Source organism: Schistocerca serialis, chromosome 2, assembly GCF_023864345.2.
Source record: "Schistocerca serialis cubense isolate TAMUIC-IGC-003099 chromosome 2, iqSchSeri2.2, whole genome shotgun sequence".
Taxonomy (NCBI): Eukaryota; Metazoa; Arthropoda; class Insecta; order Orthoptera; family Acrididae; genus Schistocerca; species Schistocerca serialis.
In genome coordinates this window covers 814,212,874-814,237,790 of record NC_064639.1, presented here as the reverse complement: position 1 = coordinate 814,237,790, position 24,917 = coordinate 814,212,874, and the positions used below count along the sequence as shown (strand labels likewise).

Below are 24,917 nucleotides of genomic sequence, written 5' to 3'. Positions count from 1 at the left end.
AAGATGAATAATTTTCGTTGAAGGGGGGGCCTCCTGAAGCCGTAATTACTATACGTACATTTTAAATCAGTACAACACAAATTCGACAAAAGGCAACAGAAATATGTAAGTGACAAACTTAGCTCATTTTGTCATTACCACCACGAAAAACCTGAGAAAGGTCTTTTTAGTAAGTTATTATTCTGCGACATAGCATTAATTAGTTGTGAGCTGCGTAGGTTAATCGCCGTAAATGAGAAGCACTTTTAATATGGATACAAAGTCTTTGTCGACCGAGTCCTTTGGTAAACGATGTTAACAAACAAAAACTGTAGTGTTGGCAGAAGAGCCAACACTGTGTTTCTAGAGGAGGCCGAAATGCACGCGTTTAATTACACGCTGACTGGCGTGAGGTCTGGAACAGGACAATATCTTGAGAATTGTAAATAAAGTACGTAGATGATGTAATACTTAACTTTAATCCACAATTGTAGAACATCTCTCGTTACGGTACATGCTTCATAATATTAATTATCAATTGAATACGGCGCCTTGCTAGGTCGTAGCAAAGGTAGCTGAAGGCTATGCTAACTATCGTCTCGGCAAATGAGAGCGTAGTTGTCAGTGAACCTTTCCTTGCAAAGTCGGCTGTACAACTGGGGCGAGTGCTAGTAAGTCTCTCTAGACCTGCCGTGTGGTGGCGCTCGGTCTGCTATCACTTACAGTGGCGACACGCGGGTCCGACGTATACTAATGGACCGCGGCCGATTTAAAGGCTACCACTAGCAAGTGTGGTGTCTGGCGGTGACGCCACAAAAACCACTAAAATTGCAGATCGATAAGAAATTTTTTTCCCTTAGCTACAGAAAAGTTGGGCATTGTATTGGTAACATGTTCTTGTATGATAGATAAATCGCAGTGTTATTGAGTTGATATTAGTTATGCAGTATCACAGGATAAGATATTTACTTCATTCAGATTTACTTCATTGAGAGAGGAATTTTAGATAAATCTCATTTATTGTTCAGTGTCAGCTGCATATTTTTAATTAGATTACATGTTTCGATCACTTATCATCATCTTCTTCAGAAGTCAGTAGTTGCGCCAGCAACCCGTCTTGTCTATTCAGAGACACATACGAGTATTAGAGTACTTGTACTGAATAGACAAGAGGTGGGTTACTGACGCAACTACTTAGGTCTGAAGTTGGTCCTGAGTGATCTAAACATGTTACGTAATACGAAATGTGCAACTCAGACTGAACAATAAATGAGAATTATCTTAAATATCAATACTGTTGCTGATCATAACGAGACGAATATATCAGCTGTAACGAGAAAGGTGTCTTGGTCACTTCCTTCTTCCAAATTAACGTCCACTGACCATTGTTTCCGTTTTTATTTGATGCAAATACTATCAAGATTATTTACTTGTACTTTTACAACCAACAGTCGAGGAACTTGACATGGTTCTAAAATGATTAACGTAATTATTTAACTCATACCAGTTTTACCCGCCCGGGTAGCCGCACGTATCACCGTGACCGCTTCAGGAACGGGGAGGTATGTCGGCCTCGGATCGAATCCGCCCAGCGGGTCGGTGTGCTGGCCAGCCAGGATGTGGTTTTTAGGTGGTTTCTCACATCACACTCGGTAAATACCGAACTTGTTCCCATGTTGCACCTCGGAGACAAGATATACATACACTTAGAACATTTCCTCACACTTGCACACAGAATTTTCTATTTACGTAGACAGACTAGGTACACTGCTTCTGTTCTGGGGAGGGGGTGTAAGGAGGCTGACGACCTTAGCTGTTTGGTTTCTTTAAACACTTACTCAGCACTCAGCATATCAGTTTTAATCAGTAAGTCACATCCATCAAAACCTAGCTTACTAAAACTATTACGAAAACCTAATTCGTTATCTCTCGCGACAGACCCGACTTACCAGCATGGGTGTTCAAAAAATGGTGCAAATGGCTCTGCGCACTATGGGACTTAACTTCTGAGGTCATCAGTCCCCTAGACTTAGAACTACTTAAACCTAACTAACCTAAGGACATCACACACATCCTTGCCCGAGGCAGGATTCGAACCTGCGACCGTAGCAGCAGCGCGGTTCCGGAATGAAGCGCCTAGAACCGATCGGCCACACCGGCCGGCAGCATGGGTGTTCATAGACGTTAAGTTATGTAGAATGGACTGACAAAAAACGTCCAATAGTAAGGGGAGATGTACCATACTCCCATATGCAAATAACATAGCTCGAAAACGGTATTTGGAGCTTTAAAACGAGCCTCAACAATAAACGAAACAGACGATAGGTACAAACGTGGCGTTCTGAAATTCCATTCAGTCAGAGGTGGGCCAGTCTGTGTCTACACAGCGTGTTAAAAACAACCTTTTAAGGTCAGAGTATGGTAGGGAACCTCAAATCCTGTACTTCTTACCATAAAAGTTCATTGATGCTGTCGGTACATTAGCAAAAATTAAAACATGTGGCCTACTGATTTCATTATTATGCACTTTACAGTATCACATGCCGACTGTCATAGAGAAGTGCTGATTCTGCACAAGTTAATGCCTGTCCAGTGCTTTCAGGGTAGTTGATTTAATACTCAAGCTTTACCCTGTAAACATCACGGAAAAATGGTGTCTAAGGTAATCAGTCACTTACAGCAACTTAAATACTGGTGAGATTTTAATGTTAAGCTGAAACCATTATATTCTGCTAATTTCATTGGTAACAGCGCTCTTTAGCAAGACCTATATTATCCGGGTCGAGTTATTTTAACTCGTCCGCATCGGCACTGAAAATTGTGTTTGTTGCTTTGGGGCGACGCGCACATTCATACATCCTTTCATCTGGCGGCACTGCTTTTCCAGAGGAGCGGCTATTGTACTCGAACGCCTTAAATTACTATTTTAATATATTGATCTTTCATTTTGATAGTGGCGTCACTCTTTTATAGAAACACGAGACCATGTAAAATATAGAAACGCGAGACGATGTAAAATAATTTTACTCCAGATTAATCACAAATTATGTAATACCCACTTGTTCTGACAGCTCTCTCATTGAAGAGCCACGCAAAATTGTATTCACAGCTGTTCGTTGCGCTTGGCTGATGGGCACTACATCGTACGTTAGTGCGTTGCTGGTAGCATAATTGGTACTCGAGAGAGAGGCACCGTTGATACACGCTGGATGACAGGATCATCTAGTGTGAGTAGGTTACACTCTACCAAAATTATGGTTCGGCAAGTTGGGCACACTACATAAACTGTAGAATTACCGGTAGTATTGGTAGAGAAAGAAACATAAATAAATGGGCAAGAGAGAAACTGGGAGGCGACGACTTCTCCTTTATATCTGTTTGTTTTGTTGTTTGTTTTCCCAGATAATGAGAATCGCACGTCATTCAGTGTTAGTCCATTGTGTATTTTGTATCCTTACAGAATATAAATTTTATTTACAGGTAATAAAAATTATTTGCTCACGTAACTTCTGCTCTTTTATGTAACCAAAGGAATTACTTTTGATGCAAGTACAATGTACATACACAAACATAAAATATATATGTAATTATAATAATTGTTGTTGTTATTTTGTACTCAATAAAACATTCTTCATCATCAACAAAGGTAGGAGTTTCCTGTTATCATTAATAAATGCGAAAGTTTTTTTATGAATAACAGAAACATGTTTTGTTTAATTTCGATAAGGTATTGAAGCGATGCTTGATATATTTTTGTTTTGCAGTTTTTTTTTAATTTCTTCCTTTTTGTTGAGGAAATTGCGTTTTCTAGCCGTTTTCGATAAATCTGTATTGTTTTCTTTACTTTTGCTACAATATTCCTCCGTTTCTGGGCAAAAATCAACAATTTTCGGATAAAACCTGAATTAAACATTGGCAGTTTCAATTTTGCTATAAATGCTGTTCACTTTTAAGTAACAGTTTATGTAGAACAAAATGTCCCATAGGTTATCTGGCCCTTTATATATCCTCACTCAGTTTCTAAAAGGTTTACCGCTTCCGTTTTTTGGGGGAATCTAGTAAGACACTGGTCGCATGCGTAAAGAAAGCGATCGTTATGAGGCAACGCCCAATAAGTATGCAACACACCTGACCTACATGTAATGTGGGTATGGCCGTAACTGACCAAAGCAACTAGGAAAACAACCGTTGTGTACCCGCTTACTTATGATCGTCTGCGGTAGTTTTACAACTCTGAGCGTAGCCACTGGTGATACACGCCGGCGTGGACGGGTTAAATGCACACTTCTGCGCGCTCGTCGTTAATTGGCTGTTTTATGGCTGTGGCTCCAGAACAGCGTGTTTCCGACCTATGGTTATCGGGGAAATTTTACTCGGTTAACGTCCCCTCCGCTGTACTGGCATTATCAGGTTGTGTATCTCCACCCTGTATACGTTCTTTATGAAGGTTTGCTTGTACACAGTAAGTCTCACTGTCCTTCCTCTGACGCGCCACCACTGGCGTTTTCTTCGCGGAAAAAACTTTACAAAATTCCCATCCACTCCCCGCAAGCGAATTCCGAACCCCGTTGACACGACCTCGTCGAGTATTTCGTCAAACAGATTCGCGACAGGTCGTGCACAATGTAGCGGCGCCGGGTACACCGTGTAGACATCCATAATGAGGCTGGGTCTTTTGTGCCAGGCTGCCGTACGTCGGCCATTACAGATTCAGGCGGTGAACCCCTGGCCGCTGCTGATAATTGGAGTCCTAACAAGTAGGCTAGTGTGCGCCGCATTGTGCGCGGGTCGGCCGCCTCCGCCTCGCTTGATTTATTACTCGAGCTCCGCTCTGCTCCCAGCTTTGTTCCGCGGATCTCCTGAGAGCGAAGGCTTTGCTACACGGACCCTGTACATTTATCATTACCGCGGGGAAAGGCGCGTAAATCTGGTCCGGCACAAGTGGCTTTCCCTTTGCCATCAAAACTTTATGGCCTTCACGTCACAGTGGTTTGAGAGCTCGGAGAATGTCGTCCTAGGCCGGGATGACAGAGACGTTCGTCGCCTTTTGTTGTATTCGCATTAAGAACCAGAACTAGCTGCATAACACGTCCCAAAATTCAGCTTAAGCAGACGTATTTAGAGTGGGCAGTGACGCCGCCGTCACAAACCGTGCGAAATTTTCATCCTGCAGCGGAGTGTGCGCAGGTATGAAACTTCCTGACTGGCAAGTGCTCTGCGGACTGTCTTAGGTATATCCTTTCTTGCAGGAGTGCTAGTCTTGCAAGTTTCGCAGGAGAGCTTCTGTGAAGTTTGGAAGGTAGGAGACTAGCTAATGGCGGGAGTAAAGCTGTGAGGATGGCTCGTGAGGCGTGCTTGGGTAGCTCAGTCGGTAGAGCACTTACCTGCGAAAGGAAAAGATCCTGAGTTCGAATCTCATTCGGGCATACAGTTTTTATCTGCCAGGAAGTTTGATATCGGCGCACACTCCATAGCAGAGTGAAAATTTCATCCTGGAAACTTCTCCAGGCTGTGGCTAGGCCATGTCTCCGCAGTATCCTTTCTTCCAGAAGTGCTAGTCTTGCAAGTTTCGCAGGAGAGCTTCTGTGAAGTTTGGAAGGTAGCAGACGAGGTACTGGCAGAAGTAAAGCTGTGACGACGGGCCGTTAGTCGTGCTTGGGTAGCTCAGTTGGTTAGAGCACTTGCCCACGAAGGGCAAAGGTCTCGAGTTCAAGTCTCCGGGCGGCCGGTGTGGCCGAGCGGTTCAAGGCGCTTCAGTCTGGAACCGCGCGACCGCTACGGTCGCATGTTCGAATGCTGCCTCGGGCATGAATGTGTGTGATGTCCTCAGGTTAGTTAGGTTTCAGTACTTCTAAGTTCTAGGGGACTGATAATAATAATGTCGTGTGACGAGGGCCTCCCGTAGACCGTTCGCCTGGTGCAAGTCTTTCGATTTGACGCCACTTCGGCGACTTGCGCGTCGATGGGGATGAAATGATGATGATGAGGACAATGCAACACCCAGCCCCTGAGCGGAGAAAGCCTCCGACCCACCCGGGAATCGAGCCCGGGCCCTTTGGATTGACAGTCTGTCGCGCTGGCCACTCAGCCACCGGGGGCGGACTGGGGGCTGATGACCTCAGATGTTGGGTCCGATAGTGCTCAGAGCCATTCGAGGCTCCATCCTGCGCACAGTTCTAATGTGCTAGGCAGTTTCAGGGGTGGGGTGGTCAAACATTCAGCAGTGACGTTAACCACAAACTTGTGTCTGTATACCTGTATATCGAAAAACGTTGGAGATTTTAGAGTACTGCGCGAGAAAAATGAACTGTCGACGGAGGCACGTGTCCATAACCGTCATCCGGCGGGGGCAGAGCGTCGCATTCATGGGAGACAATGCTCCACTGGCAATCGTGGCAATCTATCGCGTTCACTGAATAACAAACAACAGCGAGATATTCGGCCTGGGACTTCCAGCGTACAAAGCAATGTTTGCTGCCGAAGGGGTATCCTAATGGCAGGCGCTGGCGCCTGTATCTTCGACGCTGTGCAGCGCCGTTGGATGACGTTTCCGGACACGGGTTCCTATCCCCGATTTTTTCTTAAGACAGCCTGTACGACACCTCGAAATTTGTCGCAACATTTCTGGTACACCCTGTATATTTGAAGCTATAAGATGTAAAAAGCCGAGGAATCATACATTATCAGCCTGTAGATCAGAAGCCGGCCTCTGTGACCGAGCGGTTCTAGGCGCTTCAGTCTGGAACCGCGCGACCGCTACGGTCGCAGGTTCGAGTCCTGCCTCGGGCATGGATGTGTGTGATGTCCTTAGGTTAGTTAGGTTTAAGTAGTTCTAAGTTCTAGGGGACTGATGGCCTCAGATGTTGAGTCCATAGTGCTCAGAGCCGTTTGAACCTGTAGATCAGGTGTTAAATAATTTCTCTTTATCAGAAATGCTCTTCTTGCTGTTGTCAGTCATTATTTCATATCTTCTTTGCTTTTGGCGAACGTCAGTAATCTTGCTGCCCAAATATCATAGCTCGTCTCCTACTTTTAGTGTCTTTTCCTAAGCTTATTGTAATATTTTTTAAACAGTTGTTTAAAAATACAGTTGTGAAAAAATGCCTGGTACAATGAATAGAATAAAGAGAGAGTAAGTTGGAAAAATACCGCATTAGGCGGGTTGTTCCAGTGTTGGAACCAACTCGTGACGCTGATGATGTCCCACACGTGCTAGTGAGTAAGCGTGTGTGTTGTGCGTGTTGCAGGGCGCGCGGCAGTCGCCAGCTCGTGACGTCTGTTGAGCGATGGAGGGCGGCGGCGGCGGCGGCTCGTGCGACGGCGGCGTGGGGGTGGGGCTGGGCGTGTCGGGGGGCGGCGTGGGCGGCGCCAAGCTGCCGCACTCGCACTCGACGCCGGCCGGCGTGGACGGGGGCGGCTCCCGCACGCCCCCCGCCACCCCCAAGAAGGCCGGCAAGATGCTCGCCGTCAGGGTGCAGATGCTCGACGACACGGTCACCATGTTCCAGGTCCAGGTCGGTACCAGCCAAATGCGCCTTCAACAATATACACATACAGGCAGACTCCTTTTTCCGTCAGAAATCCGCTTGAAATATCGTCGCCGTCCCCTTACAGGTCGACACACTACAAATTCCCGACATACTGACGCCTGCAAGAGCTGCTAACACAATTAGAAGAAAACGTTTGTTTGCTTTAGAGTACAGTCGCACTTTTATTTTGTCAAATAACTACCGGTTTCGGTACCAAACACTACCATCAGGCCAGCCTACGATCACATACATCTCACTACACAGTTAAATCACTCTTCTGAAGTTCAATGAAACTATATGATTCTTGAGACTAATCTCAAACATCTACAGTGTATACATGCGAACTGAAGTGACGAATGAAAATCTTTAGAAGGGGCAGGATTCGAAATCAGGACTCCTGCTCACTAGCCATATGCGCTAACCACTACGTCAATCCGGGACAGCGGCTTTGCATAACTGCACGGACTACCCTAGTAAGCCTCCACCCTAAATTCCCATTCACGTTTCAGCCCACGTGGAATTCCCCCTAAACTCTTTAACAGCACTGCTGAGGCTGTCCAACTGTATTTGAATAGCACTTCAGCTTCGAACGAAACGGGGGATCCTGCCTAAAACCCAGGCGTAGGTGCTTTAAATCAGTGAGGCCCGGGTGGTGTAGTGGTTAGCGCATCTGACTAGTGAAAAGGGGATCTGGGTTCGAATCCTGGCCATGCTCCGAATTTTCAACAGTTTCAGTGTGTATATATACATCACAGATATTTGAGACTTGAAAACGTCTGTGGAACCATGTTTTTTTATTATTTTTTTAAAAGTAACTATACCTGGGTGTCAGGCAGGATCCCCCGTTTCTATCAACGCTGTGATGCTATTTCAGTATAGTTGGAGAGCCTCTGCATTGCTGTTCGAGTTTACGAGGAATACCAAGTGAGCTGAGCGATTTGTAATCCGCTCAGTTTCATTGCATGGTGCAGAATGCTAGCCTTCAAGAAAAGAAGAGGAGCAGCTGCTTGCTATCATGGAAACAAAGATGCTCAGGTGAACACCTGGATTAATATTGCACGATAATGTCGCAAACGATGAAATTCTTAATTGGGGAGGGAGGCGTGCTAGATAGTGGTTAGCGCTTCTGGCTAGTAGCAGGAGGTATGGGTTCGATTCTCGTTCTTGGTACAAAGTTTCATTCGTCGCTTCAGTGCGCGTGTATACATCTTCTGGAAATTTTTAAAAGTATGTTCCTATGTGTAATTTCTCAAGCTTTCTCGGCGCGACTGACCGATAGTGTACTTCCAGGAGTTCTGCCGAGCTATTATCATTTTCTTCACAATAATTCGACGATTGACTCGGTCTCAGAAGTATTGTACAGAAAATGGAAAATACAACTCGGTAGAACATCCAGAAGCACACTATTATTTCTCTATAGGATAGTTAAAAGTGCACTCTTAAAATATAGGCAACTCCTTAACGTCAAAATGACTGGCCACAATAGGAGTGTCATTGGACCAGTAAGTAAAAGTCTGCGCTGTTCGTTACACATAGAAGTAAAGCAAAATGACAAGCGAACCCCCTATGCGCAGAGTCTTTTTTTATGCAAGGCAATTTCGTTAAGCTTTTAATACACAAAGCGAAATCAGCAAATTGATATATCCTAGCCAAGTTAATTCACTGCTAGTTTATATTCGTAAAGATAAGACTGTGGTTCCTAATTTTATCACTGACGTAAACTTCCGAAAATACTTAAGTCATTGAGGTAAAAAAGATCTACTGGTTCTGTGGTCTACTACGAAACTAACAGCGCCAGCTACTGGTTCTTTGTTGCACTACACCGTCCTTAACTCAAACTTTCGAACTACTAAGCTGGGCCAACTCCTAAAACTTTAAATTACGATTTCTTTGCTTTCCTTGATCCGATTTTAATGAAATAATGCCTATACGTTGCACAAGCTGTGCTCAAGTTACCTGTGAAAACCTCACGAAAATTCGTCTGGTAGTTTTGAAGATAAGCGTGTTCAGGCAGACACGACGGTTTTACAGTTTTATTATTTGTATAGATTGGTAGAAGATACAGATTTTTAGTCACAATGTATAGAAATAAAACACGGAATGTAACAAGCAGATGAACGCAGTTAAAAAAGGGTAGATGGAAGAGTAATATACAGAAAATACTGCAAACCATTGATCGAGTATACGGTGCGATCAACAACAATTTACATAATGATGCTAACCGACTCTGCTGGCTATAATGATCTTGTCGTAGAGTTATTATTTACTTTTAGTTCTTTAGGGTATAATGTCAGACATTACCCGAAGTATTTTTGTGACACGAAAGTGAAATATTTGTACAATGTTAACGCCTCGCGACCTCTTTTCTCGCGTGATAAGTACCGTACAAAAGATTTTTTTTCTTTCTTTTTCTTTGTGTTAGCTTGTATGGCCGGAACGCGGCCAACTCCAGACTTGTTGAAAGCAGCTTCCCGTGAAATATTCCCGTACTTTTCCAGCGTCGCATACCCACCGCCGCCCTTTGCCAAAGCAGAGGGCAGCAGGCTGTGTTCCCAACTTGGTACGCGAACAATGCCGGGAGCTGTCTTGAAGTTCTTGTATGAATACAGAGACAAACAGAATCAAAACTCAAGAGTAGAGCTCTTTCGCAGTGTGCTACAAATGCAACCCGAACACGCCATACATTTTCCTTCCTCGTGCATTCCTTATAAAGTTCTATTCGTTCGGGTCAGTACCTCCAAATGATTATTTTTGGAAGTTTCCAGCAGTAGCGAAGTTCAGCAAAGTTGGTACTGTAGAATGAAATATTTAATTTCGTTATCATCAGAGGCTCCAGGTTCCCTAGCAACAGTTTTGTAGCCACTGCATATTAATGTGGCGTGTTAGCTTCAAGGCAGCCGTCCTTCCAACACGGACAGTGCATTTTTGCATACATCAGATTATGAAGGATAATTTTGTGAAATACGAGGTGAAGCCCACTGCTATAATGAAACTTTGTAATATGTTGCATTCGGCAACATTCACTCGTCTTTAGCCTACACAGTGGACTGCGTTGCTATTATCATTATTGTGCATTCAGTGAAAACAAAACAGTGGAACTACTGGCGACTAGGGCGACGCTAAAGTTTAAGAAGATTATGGATCTGACGGTACGGTGACGACTAGGTCATTAAAGACGCAGCACTATGTCGGACTGGAAGACAGGGAAAGAAATCAGTCACACCGTTTGCAAAAGAACCATGCCAGCACTTGCCGTAAGTGATTTTTGAGAAACCGCGGGGTACCTGAGTGTGCATAGCCGGAAAGCGGATTTGAACTTCTATCCTTCATAGAACGAGGAATTCCGCATTATGCTTAGACACCTTTTCAGTTTCGTTTTAGCCAGACGTGTTTCAGCACTTTTTGTGCTCTCTTCAGTGGGTTATTTTATTTTCTTACTGTAAAATTCTTGTTACATATTAACATTTAGAGAAACTTTTGGTGCAAAATATTTACGATTGTGAATGAATAACTGTTATAAAATATTGTACATCATTTGTCTGCAGTTCACAGTTGAGATATGTATTAACGACCTGATGCACTGTGTGTTGTTTATTACAATGTGTCTAAAGTTCTAGTTGTAGATTAATTGGCAAAAGACTGGATGTATGTATTGTGTATTAACCAGGGACCTAGAAACGACGGAGTGGCTTCGTCCCGCCATAGCCCTCAGTGGTTCACAACCGCCGGCCGGAGTGGCCAAGCGGTTCTAGGCGCTACAGTCTGGAACCGCGCGACCGCTATGGTCGCAGGTTCGAATCCTGCCTCGGGCATGGATGTGTGTGATGTCCTTTGGTTAGTTAGGTTTAAGTAGTTCTAAGTTCTAGGGACTGATGACCTCAGATGTTAAGTCCCATAGTGCTCAGAGCCATTTGAACCATCTTTTTTTTTGGTTCACAACCCACAACACGCCACAGCAATCTACCCACCCCACCGCCGCCCCACACGAACTCAGGGTTATTGTGCGGTTCGATCCCCATTCTCCGAATTTCTTTATTAAACCATGGTGGGTCTTTTCCACCCTTTATCCACTTACTAAGCACATACCTCTCCTGTCCACGATTTACAATCTGCTTAAACTTGGCGCATAATTCCTCTACAGCCATCTTATTGGAACTAAGTGATGTCAATTCACTGTCTAAGTGAGATGCTAACAACTGCTTATCTGCTCTATCTAGAAGAAACTCTCTCTTCTGGCCTTCTTGACAGATTCATTAACTTTCGTAGACGTAGTTGCTACAATGACATCATGATCGCTAATCCCCGTTTCTATACCGCATTGTCGATGATGATGATGGTGATGATGATGGTGGTGATGATGATGTGCCTTCGGCCTCCGAGGATTGACCCCAAATGTCAAGTCCAAGCCTGGAATGGCTGCCTTTCAGAAGTAGGTTTACGACTCAACGTAAAGGAAACGCAATATCTCACGAGAGATGCAAACGACTCGGATACCATCAGAATCAATCATGTTGACCTCCCAACAAGAACTTTTAAGTATCTAGGCTCCACAATTGCTGCTGCTGGTAGAAACGTCAGCACTGAAATTTCTAACCGCCTGAGCAATGTGGCTCAAATGGCGTTCTGTGACTGGTGTACCCTGTGATCAAAGATTGCAAACAGACTCAAGTCGAAAGTGTGCCGATTTGTAATCCGCTCAGTTTCAATGCATGGTGCAGAATGCTAGCCTTCAAGAAAAGAAGAGGAACAGCTGCTTGCTGTCATGGAAACACAGATGCTCAGGTGAACACCTGGATTAATATTGCACGATAGTGTCGCAAACGATGAAATTCTTAAGTTACATGGGGTAGCACCAATAGTAGACAAGACGATAGCCATCTACGATGGTACGGGCGTGTTCTCAAAGCAGACGCAACAACAGTGGCAAATACTACTTTCAATTTGAGAGTAAACGGTAAACGGCCCGTAGGACAACCTAGGCAAAGATGGCTTGAAACTGTGGACGAAGATCTAAAGATGTCAGGCCTGCACCCAGGTCAAACACAAGATCGGATAAAATGGCGACTCAGAGCCATAAAAGCAGACCCGGCCAGCATGTGGGACAAACGCTAAAGAAGAACGCAATTTCTCTGGAGGATTTTGTTTTTTCGTAGCGTCACAGCACAATCCATTGAGTGCCCGATGTTTGACTTCAGTTGATTCCAAGTTTTTTTTTCTGGCATCAAACACTCGTGTGATGCAATGTCATGTTACGCGTGGCCTTGCTACAGACGGTAGTTCATAAATGGCTGGGTGAGGAAATAAAAACTCGTGTTACATTAAAACTGTCTGTCGGGCTGAGGATCGAACGCAAACATTTACCTCCCAAGGGGCCGGTCGTGTTGGCCATGCAGTTCTAGGCGCTACAGTCTGTAACCGCGAGACCGCTACAGTCGCAGGTTCGAATCCTGCCTCGGGAATGGATATGTGTGATTTCCTTAGGTTAGTTAGGTTTAAGTAGTTTTAAGTTCTAGGGGACTGATGACCTCAGAAGTTAAGTCCCATAATGCTCAGAACCATTTGAACCTCCCAAGGGTGCTATACCAGTACAGTATGCAGGAGAGCATGAACAGGAGGTGAGCGGCACCGAGAGACTGAAACATTTGAGTCGGATCTTAAGCTGTGCTCTTTTGTCTCAGTTAGCAAGAAAGTTGCTTACAAAAAGTTTAACCAGTGAAATGAGTGAAAGCTTTATTCTGAGTTAGACACTGTAAATCGGACGGAAACATGAGCAAAACACTATGCTTTGTAAAGCACCAACCGCACCGTAGACCCAGTGAGTTAACAAAAAGAAAGATTCGTTTCTCTTTTTGCACTATTCCGTACTATTACTCTGTGAGCCGTAGCGCAACGTCTGCGCGGCTGCTGGAAGCATAGGACCGGTTTGACCGTATCGACAGTAATTCATTCATGAATTCGTAACGCGAACTGACAGACTGCGCCTGGTGTATTATGCACGCGTGACATTACGTCCCTATTGGTCGGCTCGTCTGCGCGTTTCACCCAAGTCTTTGTACAGCCTGTCGCAGCCTCCTTGCGGTATTTTTTTAAGCAGCAGCGCATCTTCTGTAAGAGTGCCATTTCTTCCTTTTGTGTGCACCCCGCGGGGGGTCCATTCGCGGTTAGCAGAAGCAATTGTTACTGAAGGATCTACATTGCATGAGCCGATACGACTGCCGTTACCCTCTTCCTCTGTTATCTGTATCTGTATCTGTATCTGCAGCTGACATAGATCTCATCCTGCCGGTCCGATACAGCTACTGGTGATCAGCTCTGAGACGCTTGAGAGTTTGGAAGGTACAAGAGCTCTTCTGTAACAATAGTAAAAAAATACTAATTTTCTATAAAAAATATTCATTTGTTTCTCAATATTATCCGCACCACCACCACCACCACCACCACCATCATTATCATCATCACCACCACCATCATCATCATCATCAGTGTTCTGCCAAAAGGCAAGTTTTTACATGGTAGTTCTCCAGGCTGTCCAGTCTTCTGCCACCCTCTTCAGGTCTGCATAATTTCCTCTTCCCTTTATGTCGTCTATCATCTTGTATCTCATTCTTCCTCTCACCCTTCCCCACAAACCAATCCTTCCATAGCATCTACTAGCAAGCATTCCCTTCTCAATAAATGTCCCAACCAGTTCTTTTTCGTTTCCCTTACAACCTTCAGCAGACATCTTCTCTGATTCCAACCCTTTCCAGTACTCTTTCATTACTCACTCTTCCCATCCAGCTTATTCTCTCCATTCTCCTCCACATCCACATCTCAAATGCTTCTAACCTTTTTTCATCCTCTCGTCTCAGCGTCCATGTTTCTGCTCCATATAGTGCCACACTCCAGACAAAACATTTGCCAAGCCTTTTCCTTAGTCCTTTATCTAATTTGCCACATAAGAGTCTCCTCTTTCTGTTGAATGCCTCCTTCGCTATGGCAATTCGAGTTTTCACCTCCTGGTGACATCTCAAGTCTTCAGTTATTGTGCTTCCGAGATATTTAAATTCACTTACTTGGCTAATGGTAGATTGTCCTATTTTAATATTGGACAGTCTGCGTCTCATACTGATGACCATACTCTTAGTTTTTGCTGTGTTTATTTGCATCCCATATTCCACATAAACTTCATTCAGATCTTTGAGCATGTTATTCACTGTCCGCTCACTTTCTGCCACTAATACCATGTCATCAGCAAATCTTATACATTCTATTCTCTATCCACCAATACATATTCCTCTTTTCCCATCTAAGCTTTTGGCAATAATCTCTTCAAGGTATACGTTAAACAACAGTGGGGAAAGGCAACAACCTTGTCTAACACCTCGTCCAATGCTGCTTCCTTCTGACATTTAATTTCCAATCCTTATCCTTACTTTATGGTGTAAATATAGATCCTGTATCAGTCGTCTCTCCTTCCAATCCTTTCCTTTTCAAAATATCCATCAGCTTGTTCCACTGAACTGTCAAAAACCTTTTCTAAATCTACAAAAACAGCAAAGATTTCTGTACTCTTTTCCATATATCTTTCCCCTATAGTTCTTAGCAGGCCAACAGCATCTCTTGTTCCTTTTCCTCTTCTAAATCCGAACTGCTCCTCTGGAATCCCTATATCCAGCTTGCCATATATCCCCACCCATGACTATTATTCGATTCAAAGAATTTCCCTCTTTTTTATTCATTCGAAAAAATAGATCTTATCAGACTCTGAAAAATATTCATTGACTTCCTCATTTGAAGTGAATTCCTTCCCGTGACGTCAGATTTTGATATCGAGGGGTGGGGAGGAGACTGGGGAGGAGACACTAGAATCTAAACGTGGAGAGTTGAGTGAATGAGGAACCAATTCTAACGCAGTCCATGCACTTTCATCACCGTGACTGCAACTGTGTGGGAGGGTGCGTTATCTTGGTGCAGGAGCGGATTATTATGAGTTAATTTGGATCGCGCCAGAATGCCATGCGAGGGGTCCGGGTTCGATTCCCGGCCGGGTCGGAGATTTTCTTCGCTCGGGGACTGGATGTTGTTTTGTCTTCAGCCTCATTACCCCGTGTCGAGCCCCACTGCACAAGCGTGCGTTAGCGACCTCGGCCACGGAGGCGGATTGCTGTTACTGAGTGAACGAGAGGTACTGGCAGGATTGAAGCTGGTAAGTGGATCGTTGGCCATGCCTGGCTACTAAGTTGCTAAGAGCATTTTCCGCAAAATAGAAGCTTCCAGATTCGAATCTTGACCAGGAAGTTTCAAAACAGACGCACAACCTGCTGTGCGGGGTGAAAGATTCAGTTTCGTCTTCGCCATCTTCGGCGCAGTCTCACTGTCCGTTGTCCACTAATTTGTCTACTAATCCAACTCTCGTGACTAAAGGTCGATAAGAGGGTTCATCCAGCCAAGAATCGGCGCAAAGGTCCTGCAGATTGCAGTTATTTCCGTTAATCTAAAACTAAATAATTTTTGGTGTTGGCTGTGAGTCTCCAGGGATTTCATCCGATTTTTGAACAGTGCAGGCCTCAAGCAGTCAACGCTTCAAATGCGAGTTTAATAACAGCACGAAACTTTTTCTTTAACCAATCCGCAGCAGTAACTACAGTGGTGACACCGTTGCCAACAGTTAACTTCATAGGGCTCACGCTTCAGACTTTGCTTACAACCCTTCAGCTCTTACCAGCAGTGGTGATGTGTGACAGAATTCTCCACAGTTTCATGGAAATTTTTCGCAGTGTGTACGTCCCATCTAATTGTTAACACTTCCACAAACTAATGAGTGGTTTAAGTCATATCTACAGAACAGGAAGCAAAACGTTTCCTTATATGGGTCAAGTGATTTAAATAAATTTGCCACTTCATCTAACTGGTGTGAAATTACATTAAGTGTTCCACAGGGTTCAATCATGGATCCCCTTCTGTTCTTGATGTATGTGAACGACCTCCCTTCCTATCTGAAACAAGAAACTGAACTGACACTGTTTGCTGATGATACAAGCATCATTATTAATCTAGCAAAAGAAAGTCAAATTGAAAATCATACAAAAAAGGTCTTTGGAAAAGTCATTAATTGGTTTTCTGCAAATGGGCTTGCTCTAAACTTTGAAAAAATGCAGTACATCCAGTTTTCTGCTGCAAAAAGTACAATTCCTTCAATAAATATAACACATCAACCGAAGTCAGTAGACAGGGCAGAGCATACTAAGTTTTTGGGTGTACATATAGACAAGAATCTTAATTGGAAAATTCATATTTTGGATCTCCTAAAGCGACTAGGATCAGCAACTTTTGCAATCAGAATAATCGCCAATTTTGAGGATATAGAAATTAGTAAGCTAACTTACTTCGCATACTTTCACTCCCTGATGTCATACAGAATAATATTTTGGGGCAACTCAACATTTAGACAAAAAGTATTCACTGCTCAAAAGAAAGCGGTTAGAATAATGTATGGGGTTCATAGTCGCACATCTTGTAGGCATCTTTTTAAAGGATTGGGAATTCTTACAACAGCCTCACAATACATCTACTCACTAATGAAATTTGTTCTCAACAACACGGACCAGTTTAAAAACAACAGTGACATTCATGATTATAATACCAGAAAAAAGGAAGACTTACACTATCCTTTGCTCAACCTATCTTTGGCACAGAAAGGGGTAAATATCCTGCTATAAATATTTTCGACAAATTACCAGATAAAATAAGGTGTCTGACAGACAGCAGTAATAGCTTCAAAAATAAATTGAAATCATATCTCCTTGACACCTCCTTCTATACCATAGATGAATTCTTGAATAGGAATAAATAAATCTATAAATATAGTATATGCATTTTGTGCCATTTAAGGGAATGGGGTAAATAACAGAAATATTAATCTTTAACTCTGTATTGTGTTATATATATATATATATATATATATATATATATATATATATATATATATATATAGTTTCATATGTGCATTTCTTGTGCACTTGACACGTTCAACATCATAACGGCTACAATACCGTGCGATTGATCAATGGAACACGCAACCAACTAACTAACTAGCTATTTCTTTTAATGTGTCAACCATATTTTGTACTTCAGGAGATTTACTGATTTGAAACAGAATTCGGATTTATGATGCTACAATGTTGGTTTGTACATCATTCCGTGTTACGTGAATTATTTAGTGACTCAGCTATAACAATGTGATGTGCCGTTTCGTTTCTTCTGTCTGTGAATGATGTATCACTTTAACGTATGGGTGGCAACGATGTGTGCTTCGGGAGTGCGGTGTTGCGTTTCGGGTGATTATGGAAATGGCTGGAAGGGAGAGGGTGAAACATGGTCCCGGCGTATAGTCAAATTCCAAACAGCATGAAGGGGGCCGCCGTGGTTAACGTGAGCGTGTGATGGATCTCCATCGTCTGTGTCACATGCGCTGTCCAGTCACATAATGTGCCCACCCGTCACAAGTCTGAGTATGGTCCCCAAGGCTAGATGCATACGTGTGTTGATACAGTGTGCCTTCCAGAACGGCGAGACCACCCAGGGAATGTCACGAAAACATTCCCCTGACCGTAACGCTCTCTCCCACGGGCTGGACTCTTCTGACGATTGTTGTAGGACGTTTGCATTCACACGTTTCACGCCGATAGAGCACAAAACGTGACTCATCTGAAAATGCTACCATCGCCACTCAGTGGCCGTATTGCCGTGCAGCCCTCGCCAATGATGAACAGCAGTTAGCTTGGGTGCACGAACCAGGCACCTGCTGCAGCCATACGCAGCAACGTTCTCTGAACGATCGTTGAGGAGACGGTGTTGGTAGCCCCTTGGCTCATGTGGGCGATCAGTGCCTCAGCAGTTGCTCGTCTGTGCGCCAGTACACGTCTCCGCAGCCGTCGCGTCGTTCACCCCCTGTCATCTATAACACGTGGTGCACGCGTCATTTTGCCACGCACGGTATACTATAACAATGGCGGCACGCGAACAGTTTTCGAACTTAGCCTTTTCGGAAATGCTTCCACCTTTTTCCCGAAAACCAATGATCATGCCACTTTTGAACTCGGATAAATCTCTCCGTTTGTGCATTCCATCAACCGCTGCATTGTTTTCTGCACCCCCCCCCCCCTTCCGACACGCTTTATACACTGTTGGCCATTAAAATTGCTACGCCAAGAAGAAATGCAGATGATAAACCGGGAATTCATTGGACAAATATATTATACTAGAACTGACATGTGATTACATTTTCACGCAATTTGGGTGCATAGACCCTGAGAAATCAGTACCCAGAACAACCACCTCTGGCCGTAATAATGGCCTTGATACGCCTGGGCATTGAGTCAAACAAAGCTTCGATGCCGTGTACAGGTACAGCTGCCCATGCAGCTTCAACACGATACCACAGTTCTTCAAGAGTAGTGACTGGCGTATTGTGCCGAGCCAGTTGCTCGGCCACCATTGGCCAGACGTTTTCAGTTGGTGAGAGATCTGGAGAATGTGCTGGCCAGGGCAGCATTCGAACATTTTCTGTATCCAGAAAGGCCCGTACAGGACCTGCAACATGTGGTCGTGCATTATCCTGCTGAAATATAGGGTTTCGCAGGGATGGAATGAAGGGTAGAGCCACGGGTCGTAACACATCTGAAATGTAACGTCCACTGTTCAAGGTGCTATCAATGCGAACAAGAGGTGACCGAGACGTGTAACCAATGACACCCCCTACCATCACGCCGGGTGGTACGCCAGTATGGCGATGACGAATACACGCTTCCAATGTGCGTTCACCGCGATGTCGCCAAATACGGATGCGACCATTATGATACTGTAAACAGAACCTGGATTCATCCGAAAAAATGTCGTTTTGCCATTCGTGCACCCGGGTTCGTCGTTGAGTACACCATCGCAGGCGCTCCTGTTTGTGATGCAGCATCAAGGGTAACCGCCGCCATGGTCACCGAGCTGATAGTCCATGCTGCTGCAAACGTCGTCGAACTGTTCGTGCAGATGGTTGTTGCCTTGCAAACGTCCCCATCTGTTGAGTCAGGGATCGAGACGTGGCTGCACGATCCGTTACAGCCATGCGGATAAGATGCCTGTCATGTCGACTGCTAGTGATACGAGGCCGTTGGGGTCCAGCACGGCGTTCCGTATTACCCTCCTGAACCCACCGGTTCCATATTCTGCTAACATTCATTGGATCTCGACCAACGCGTGCAGAAATGTCGCGATACGATAAACCGCAATCGCGATAGGCTACAATCCGACCTTTATCAAAGTGATGGTACGCATTTCTCCTCCATACACGAGGCATCACAACAACGTTTCACCTGGCAATGCCGGTCAACTGTTGTTTGTGCATGAGGAATCGGTTGGAAACTTTCCTCACGTCAGCACGTTGTAGGTGTCGCCACGTACTCCAACCTTGTGTGAATGCCCTGAAAAGCTAATCATTTGCATATCACAGCATCTTCTTCCTGTCGGTTAAATTTCGCGTCTGTAGCACGTCATCTTCGTGGTGTAGCAATTTTAATGGCCAGTAGTGTATATCTTCCACTGCTAGAGCTGCCACTTGCCTTTTGTGAGTGGTTGTTGCATGTTGACGTGGAACATAGGCGGTGATCAAATTAACGTGACTGCATCGTGTGTATTCATTCCTCGGGGCCCTGTCGAGGGATTTGCGATGTAACACAAGAGGCTGGCGCACACTCTGGTGACCAGGAACTTCACACTGCTACTGCTCTCTCGGTAGACGTCTGGATGAAACGGCCCCTTGTTACGCGACTTAGCGCCCCCTGGAATAAAGGTGTCGAAAAATTGTGGGACATCAGTTTTTGTAACACCTTTTGCACTCAGTTTTCGAAAACAAATAATTATTACAAAAAAACTGTTACATCTTAGGACTCTACAGCTTGTATACGTCTAAAGGATTGTGCTAGTACTAACATTGTAGTTGAAAGTTTCGTCGAATGTGAACGCTATTGAAAAACAAAGATTAGGGTTCATGTCTCGCGACAAGGACGTCATTAGAAACGAAGCACAAGCTCGGATTTGGCAAGAAAATTAGGCGTGTCCTTTCAAAGGAACCATTCTGCATGTGCTTTGAGCTATTTATTCAAATCACGGAAAAACTAAATCTGTAATTCCGAGCGAGGATTTAGACGCCCTCCAGTGTCTGAACCACTGCGTCACTTGTGAGCATGAAATTTGGTAATGGTATTAGTCCTCCTCTGCATGCTCACACTTGCCATTGGGATTCATTTTTCCCAGGGACTGATAACTTGATTGATACCTTCGTTGTAGAAGTCTACAATTTGTCGATTCAGGAACATCGCCCCTTTGTCACTCTGGAAGTACCTGCCACGCTGTTGTACACAACCTTGGAGATGTAGTCAGGATTGGAAAGCGGTGTGGGCTTTTAATTAATACACGACGCTCATGTTTAGAGAAAGAAAACATGCCGGTTTATTTGCTCACGGAGGGGGTGGGGGGGGTGGGGGCGATACATGGCGAGGATTGCTAGGAGAACGAGAAGAGAGAACTCCAGTAGCCCCAGAGCCATCTCAAAGGAGAAAGGAAAATTTAAAGATGAAGGAACGGTGCCATTTTAGCTTCTGCTCTAGGCGACGCCTCAGAACAGAAGATTTTTCGGTCGCGGCTCCGAGAACCCTCAGTCTCACCAGTCAGGGGATATGGCGTCGTGATTTGATTGGCAAGGCGGCTTTACTGACGACGATTCGGCCTGTTCTGACGTACTGTAAACCGGTCGATTGTTATGACATCAGCTGAAAGGCGACGGACGAAGTAGGCGGACTGTGAATGTAATTTAAATATTAAAAATTACTGGCGTTCGGGGCCTGGGGACACGTCGTACACAATGGTATCTTCATCCGAGAAAAGAGGAAGAAGTCAGTGGGTGTGATGTCAGAAGAATACTGGTGCAGAGACAAATATAACCCAAAGAAGCAACATGGTGTGACTGCGTTCTGTGCAGAATGAGCTGGGGCGTGGTCGTGGAGCAACAACAGCCTCTTAGACTACGGTCCTATCCCCTGTAATAGTTAGCACCACACCATGACAAGCCCATAAAAAGCTCAGCGGCACTTCCCCTTTTTAGGCGACGCAGATTCTACCTGTATCCAGTGCTTGCTTTGCTCCTTTGGCTCGGTTTTATAGTAATGTATCAAGCATTCGTTCGTGGTGATTTGGCGCCCAAATAAGTCAACTGGATTGACTTGATACAGCTGTTGCTTTTCCGCTGTTACGTCGTTTCGACGGGCTTATTGAATGGGCGTGTGCAATTTCGAAACCGAACAGGCGGGAAATTAAATCTCGTGGGTAGTAATTTTTATGTATATCCTGTCATAATTACGAAGCTAATCTTTCATCTGGCTACCTTCACCCGAAAAGTTAAACGTGTCAGTAATGCTACGTAACTGTTGAATATTTCGAGAAATAACTAACATTGCAAATATGCTGTTACGTTACAAATGTGTTCCACTTCTCCAAGTGACTCGTGACGGCCACAGAGCGTTACCGTCGCCATTGCTTATCACCACAGCACACGAACCAAAATAAAGTGGAAGGTACGAAATGTTGCCATCCTGTTAATCAGTACGTTCCATCTGGGCATTTGCTGTCTTCCGTGCGATAACGTCGACAAGCATCAAAGTAATATGAGCGAACTGTAACGAACAACTCATCCGCTGCCCGTACTGAACTTCAACTCGTTACTAAGTGAAGAGAGAGTCCCGTGACGAAAGTTGCATTAAATGTGCTTCTCTCGACCCAGTACTCCTAAATGAACGGAATTTTATTTATGCCATGTAGGCTGCTCGTTTCCTAAATACGTGGCATAAAGACGTTACAGTGGCAAGTAATTTTCAATTTTTTTCTTATCGTTAAGGTCGACCCCAGAATAGCCTGAATAGACATATTTATTAAAGCGTATGGGCAGGCGTGTCGATCCAGCATGTACTCCGTCCAGCGGATTAGCTACGAGGGTCAGTGTGCCGGTCAGTATGGCTGTAGTTCTTGGACGGTTACCCACATGTCACTAGGTGAATACCGGCCTGGTATACAAGTCCCGCCTCAGTTACACGATTCGCAAACATTTCGAAAACTGAAACTTCATGGCAGATTAAAACTGTGTGCCGGACCGAGACTCGAACTCGGGACCTTTGCTTTTCGCGGGCAAGTGCTCGCAAGAGAGCTTCTGTAAAGTTTGGAAGGTAGGAGACGAGATACTGGCAGAAGTAGAGCTGTGAGGACGGGGCTTGAGTCGTGCATGGGTAGCTCAGTTGGTAGAGCACTTGCCCGCGAAAGGTAAAGGTCCCGAGTTCGAGTCTCGGTCCGGCACACAGTTTTAATCTGCCAGGAAGTTTCATATCAGCGCACACTCCGCTGCAGAGTGAAAATCTCATTCTGGGTTTCGAAAACTGTTATTCGCAAACATTTCGAAAACTGTCTTTCACTTTCACATGAGTAACACTACACGCAGACAGTCGGGGTATACGTAATCTGTCCCAGGTTGTAACGGCGACAGGAAGAGCATCCGCCCACCCTTTAAACTAACGATGTCGAAGGCGATGCGGGGGAAGGGCACAAGGGAAAGAAGAAGTAGATTAAGATCGATCCCAGTAACATTAAGTTATCGCACTAACCACAGCAACCAAAGTGTACACTGTTCATATGATACTTCCAAACTGAATGTAAATTACCAGATGGCAAGGAATTGCTCGAAACCGATCATTGTTTAAAGAAAGAAAAGATCTTAAAACACGTCTGACTTGTTCTGTAATGTTGATGCAATCTTTTTCCGTACAGTTTCGAAACTCTTCCTTCAACGAAGGACAAAATATTGTCTTGTTTCTAACATGTTAGAGGTTCTAATAACCCTACCACAACAAAGGTCAAAAATTAATTATGATTGTAGTGTTGCTCACGCTGCTAAATATTGCATTTTCGGGCAACAATAAAGTTATATTATGTGGCAGGTGTCATTAGAGCACAGTTAATCAACTCATTTCATGAAATAAGGGATAAACTAGGCACTCATCTTTTCGTGTTTCCCACGCTGGTCTCGTTGTGAACTCATGGCTCAGTCGTCGAAAATCTAGGTAGTGATGATTCCAAGCTCGGATGCAAAGAGGCCTAGGTGTTATTCTGCGATATTCAAAAGTTTTATAGATGTGTTTCATAAACCATTCTTGAAGATTAAACTTTTGCAAGTTAGGACAATGGTGATGTAGAAAAGTAATCAGCACTCCGAATTTAAGTTACACTTCTTTTTTATTACTTATGTTGCAACATCACTTCACAATATAAAACATACTTGACAATATCTTCCTCACTGTTAAAGTTCACATTTCATAAACTGACTACAATTTGCGTCTTTTCAACATGACGAGCAAGACTTGACACTCTAATAACCGCTTACGCGCCCAAAAATCAGAGTTACAAGTACGTCAAAGATCATAGTGACAAAAGAAAGAATACACATAAGAATAATATCATTGCAATATAAACATATCGATGTATCAAAGTACCTCTACATTAATGAAATCAAATCTGAATGTTGTCACAGAAATATGTTAACTGTTTTACAGAAACACAGTAGAATATTGCTGGTATCGAGAGGTTGAGGTGAGGTGCCGCAATGGTTACGTAATTCAAGTACAATTACAAGGTGAACTTATTAACGTAACCGTGAAATATAGGAAGAAGAAAAAGAAGGAAAGGGAAAGGTTGCGCAGTAAATCGTGGCGGCTAACCGCATTTTGGTAATGCAATGGTGAAAGTTCAAAATTTGTCCCGGACGGGGACTGGAATCCAGATTTATCGCTTCTCTTGAGCGGTTGCCTTAACAACTTAGGCCATCCGGACACGGTCCATGACAACTCAAATTCCCAACTTACCGCACGCTGCAGTGCACCGTCCCTCGTCCATTAAATTCTCTTACTCGCAAATCGGACGATATTTGTGCATTTGCACTGAAATAAACGTCAAGAAGCCGTCACCCTTTTTCAGAAATGTATATACTGAGCTTTGGCCCGAAAAAAGCATGTTCTTTGAGAATTTTTTGTCTCGGGATGTTTTAGACAGCAATGTCAAATGTTACCAAAATGTTTATTGATTTTCCTCTACAAACTGGAATTTTTTCGACCGGAAATGTCGAAGAGCAAAGGCGGAAGTGCCGTCCGAACGAAACAAAATTTCCATATTGACCTCCACGTGTGGTATGTCACAGGTCAGCCAGCTCGTCTGAAATCAAAATTGAGTTGACGTTTGCGAAGTATATAAGATTCTTTAGGAGTTATATCTCGATTAAGTTATTTGGACCATAGGAACAAAATGGCGATCATTTGAAAAAAACAGGGTTTCTTCATCGAT

General features: G+C 44.1%; 1 protein-coding gene across 1 annotated transcript in view; it reads left to right on the top strand.

Annotated features, from left to right (window-relative positions):
• Positions 1-24,917, top strand: part of LOC126458053 (FERM, ARHGEF and pleckstrin domain-containing protein 1) — a 761,742-nt gene that overhangs the window by 330,986 nt on the left and 405,839 nt on the right. Inside the window, exon 2 of the mRNA XM_050094851.1 lies at positions 7,227-7,493. Coding sequence (XP_049950808.1) covers positions 7,266-7,493 — 228 coding nt within the window. The 5' untranslated portion in view covers positions 7,227-7,265. The remainder of the gene's footprint in view (positions 1-7,226; positions 7,494-24,917) is intronic.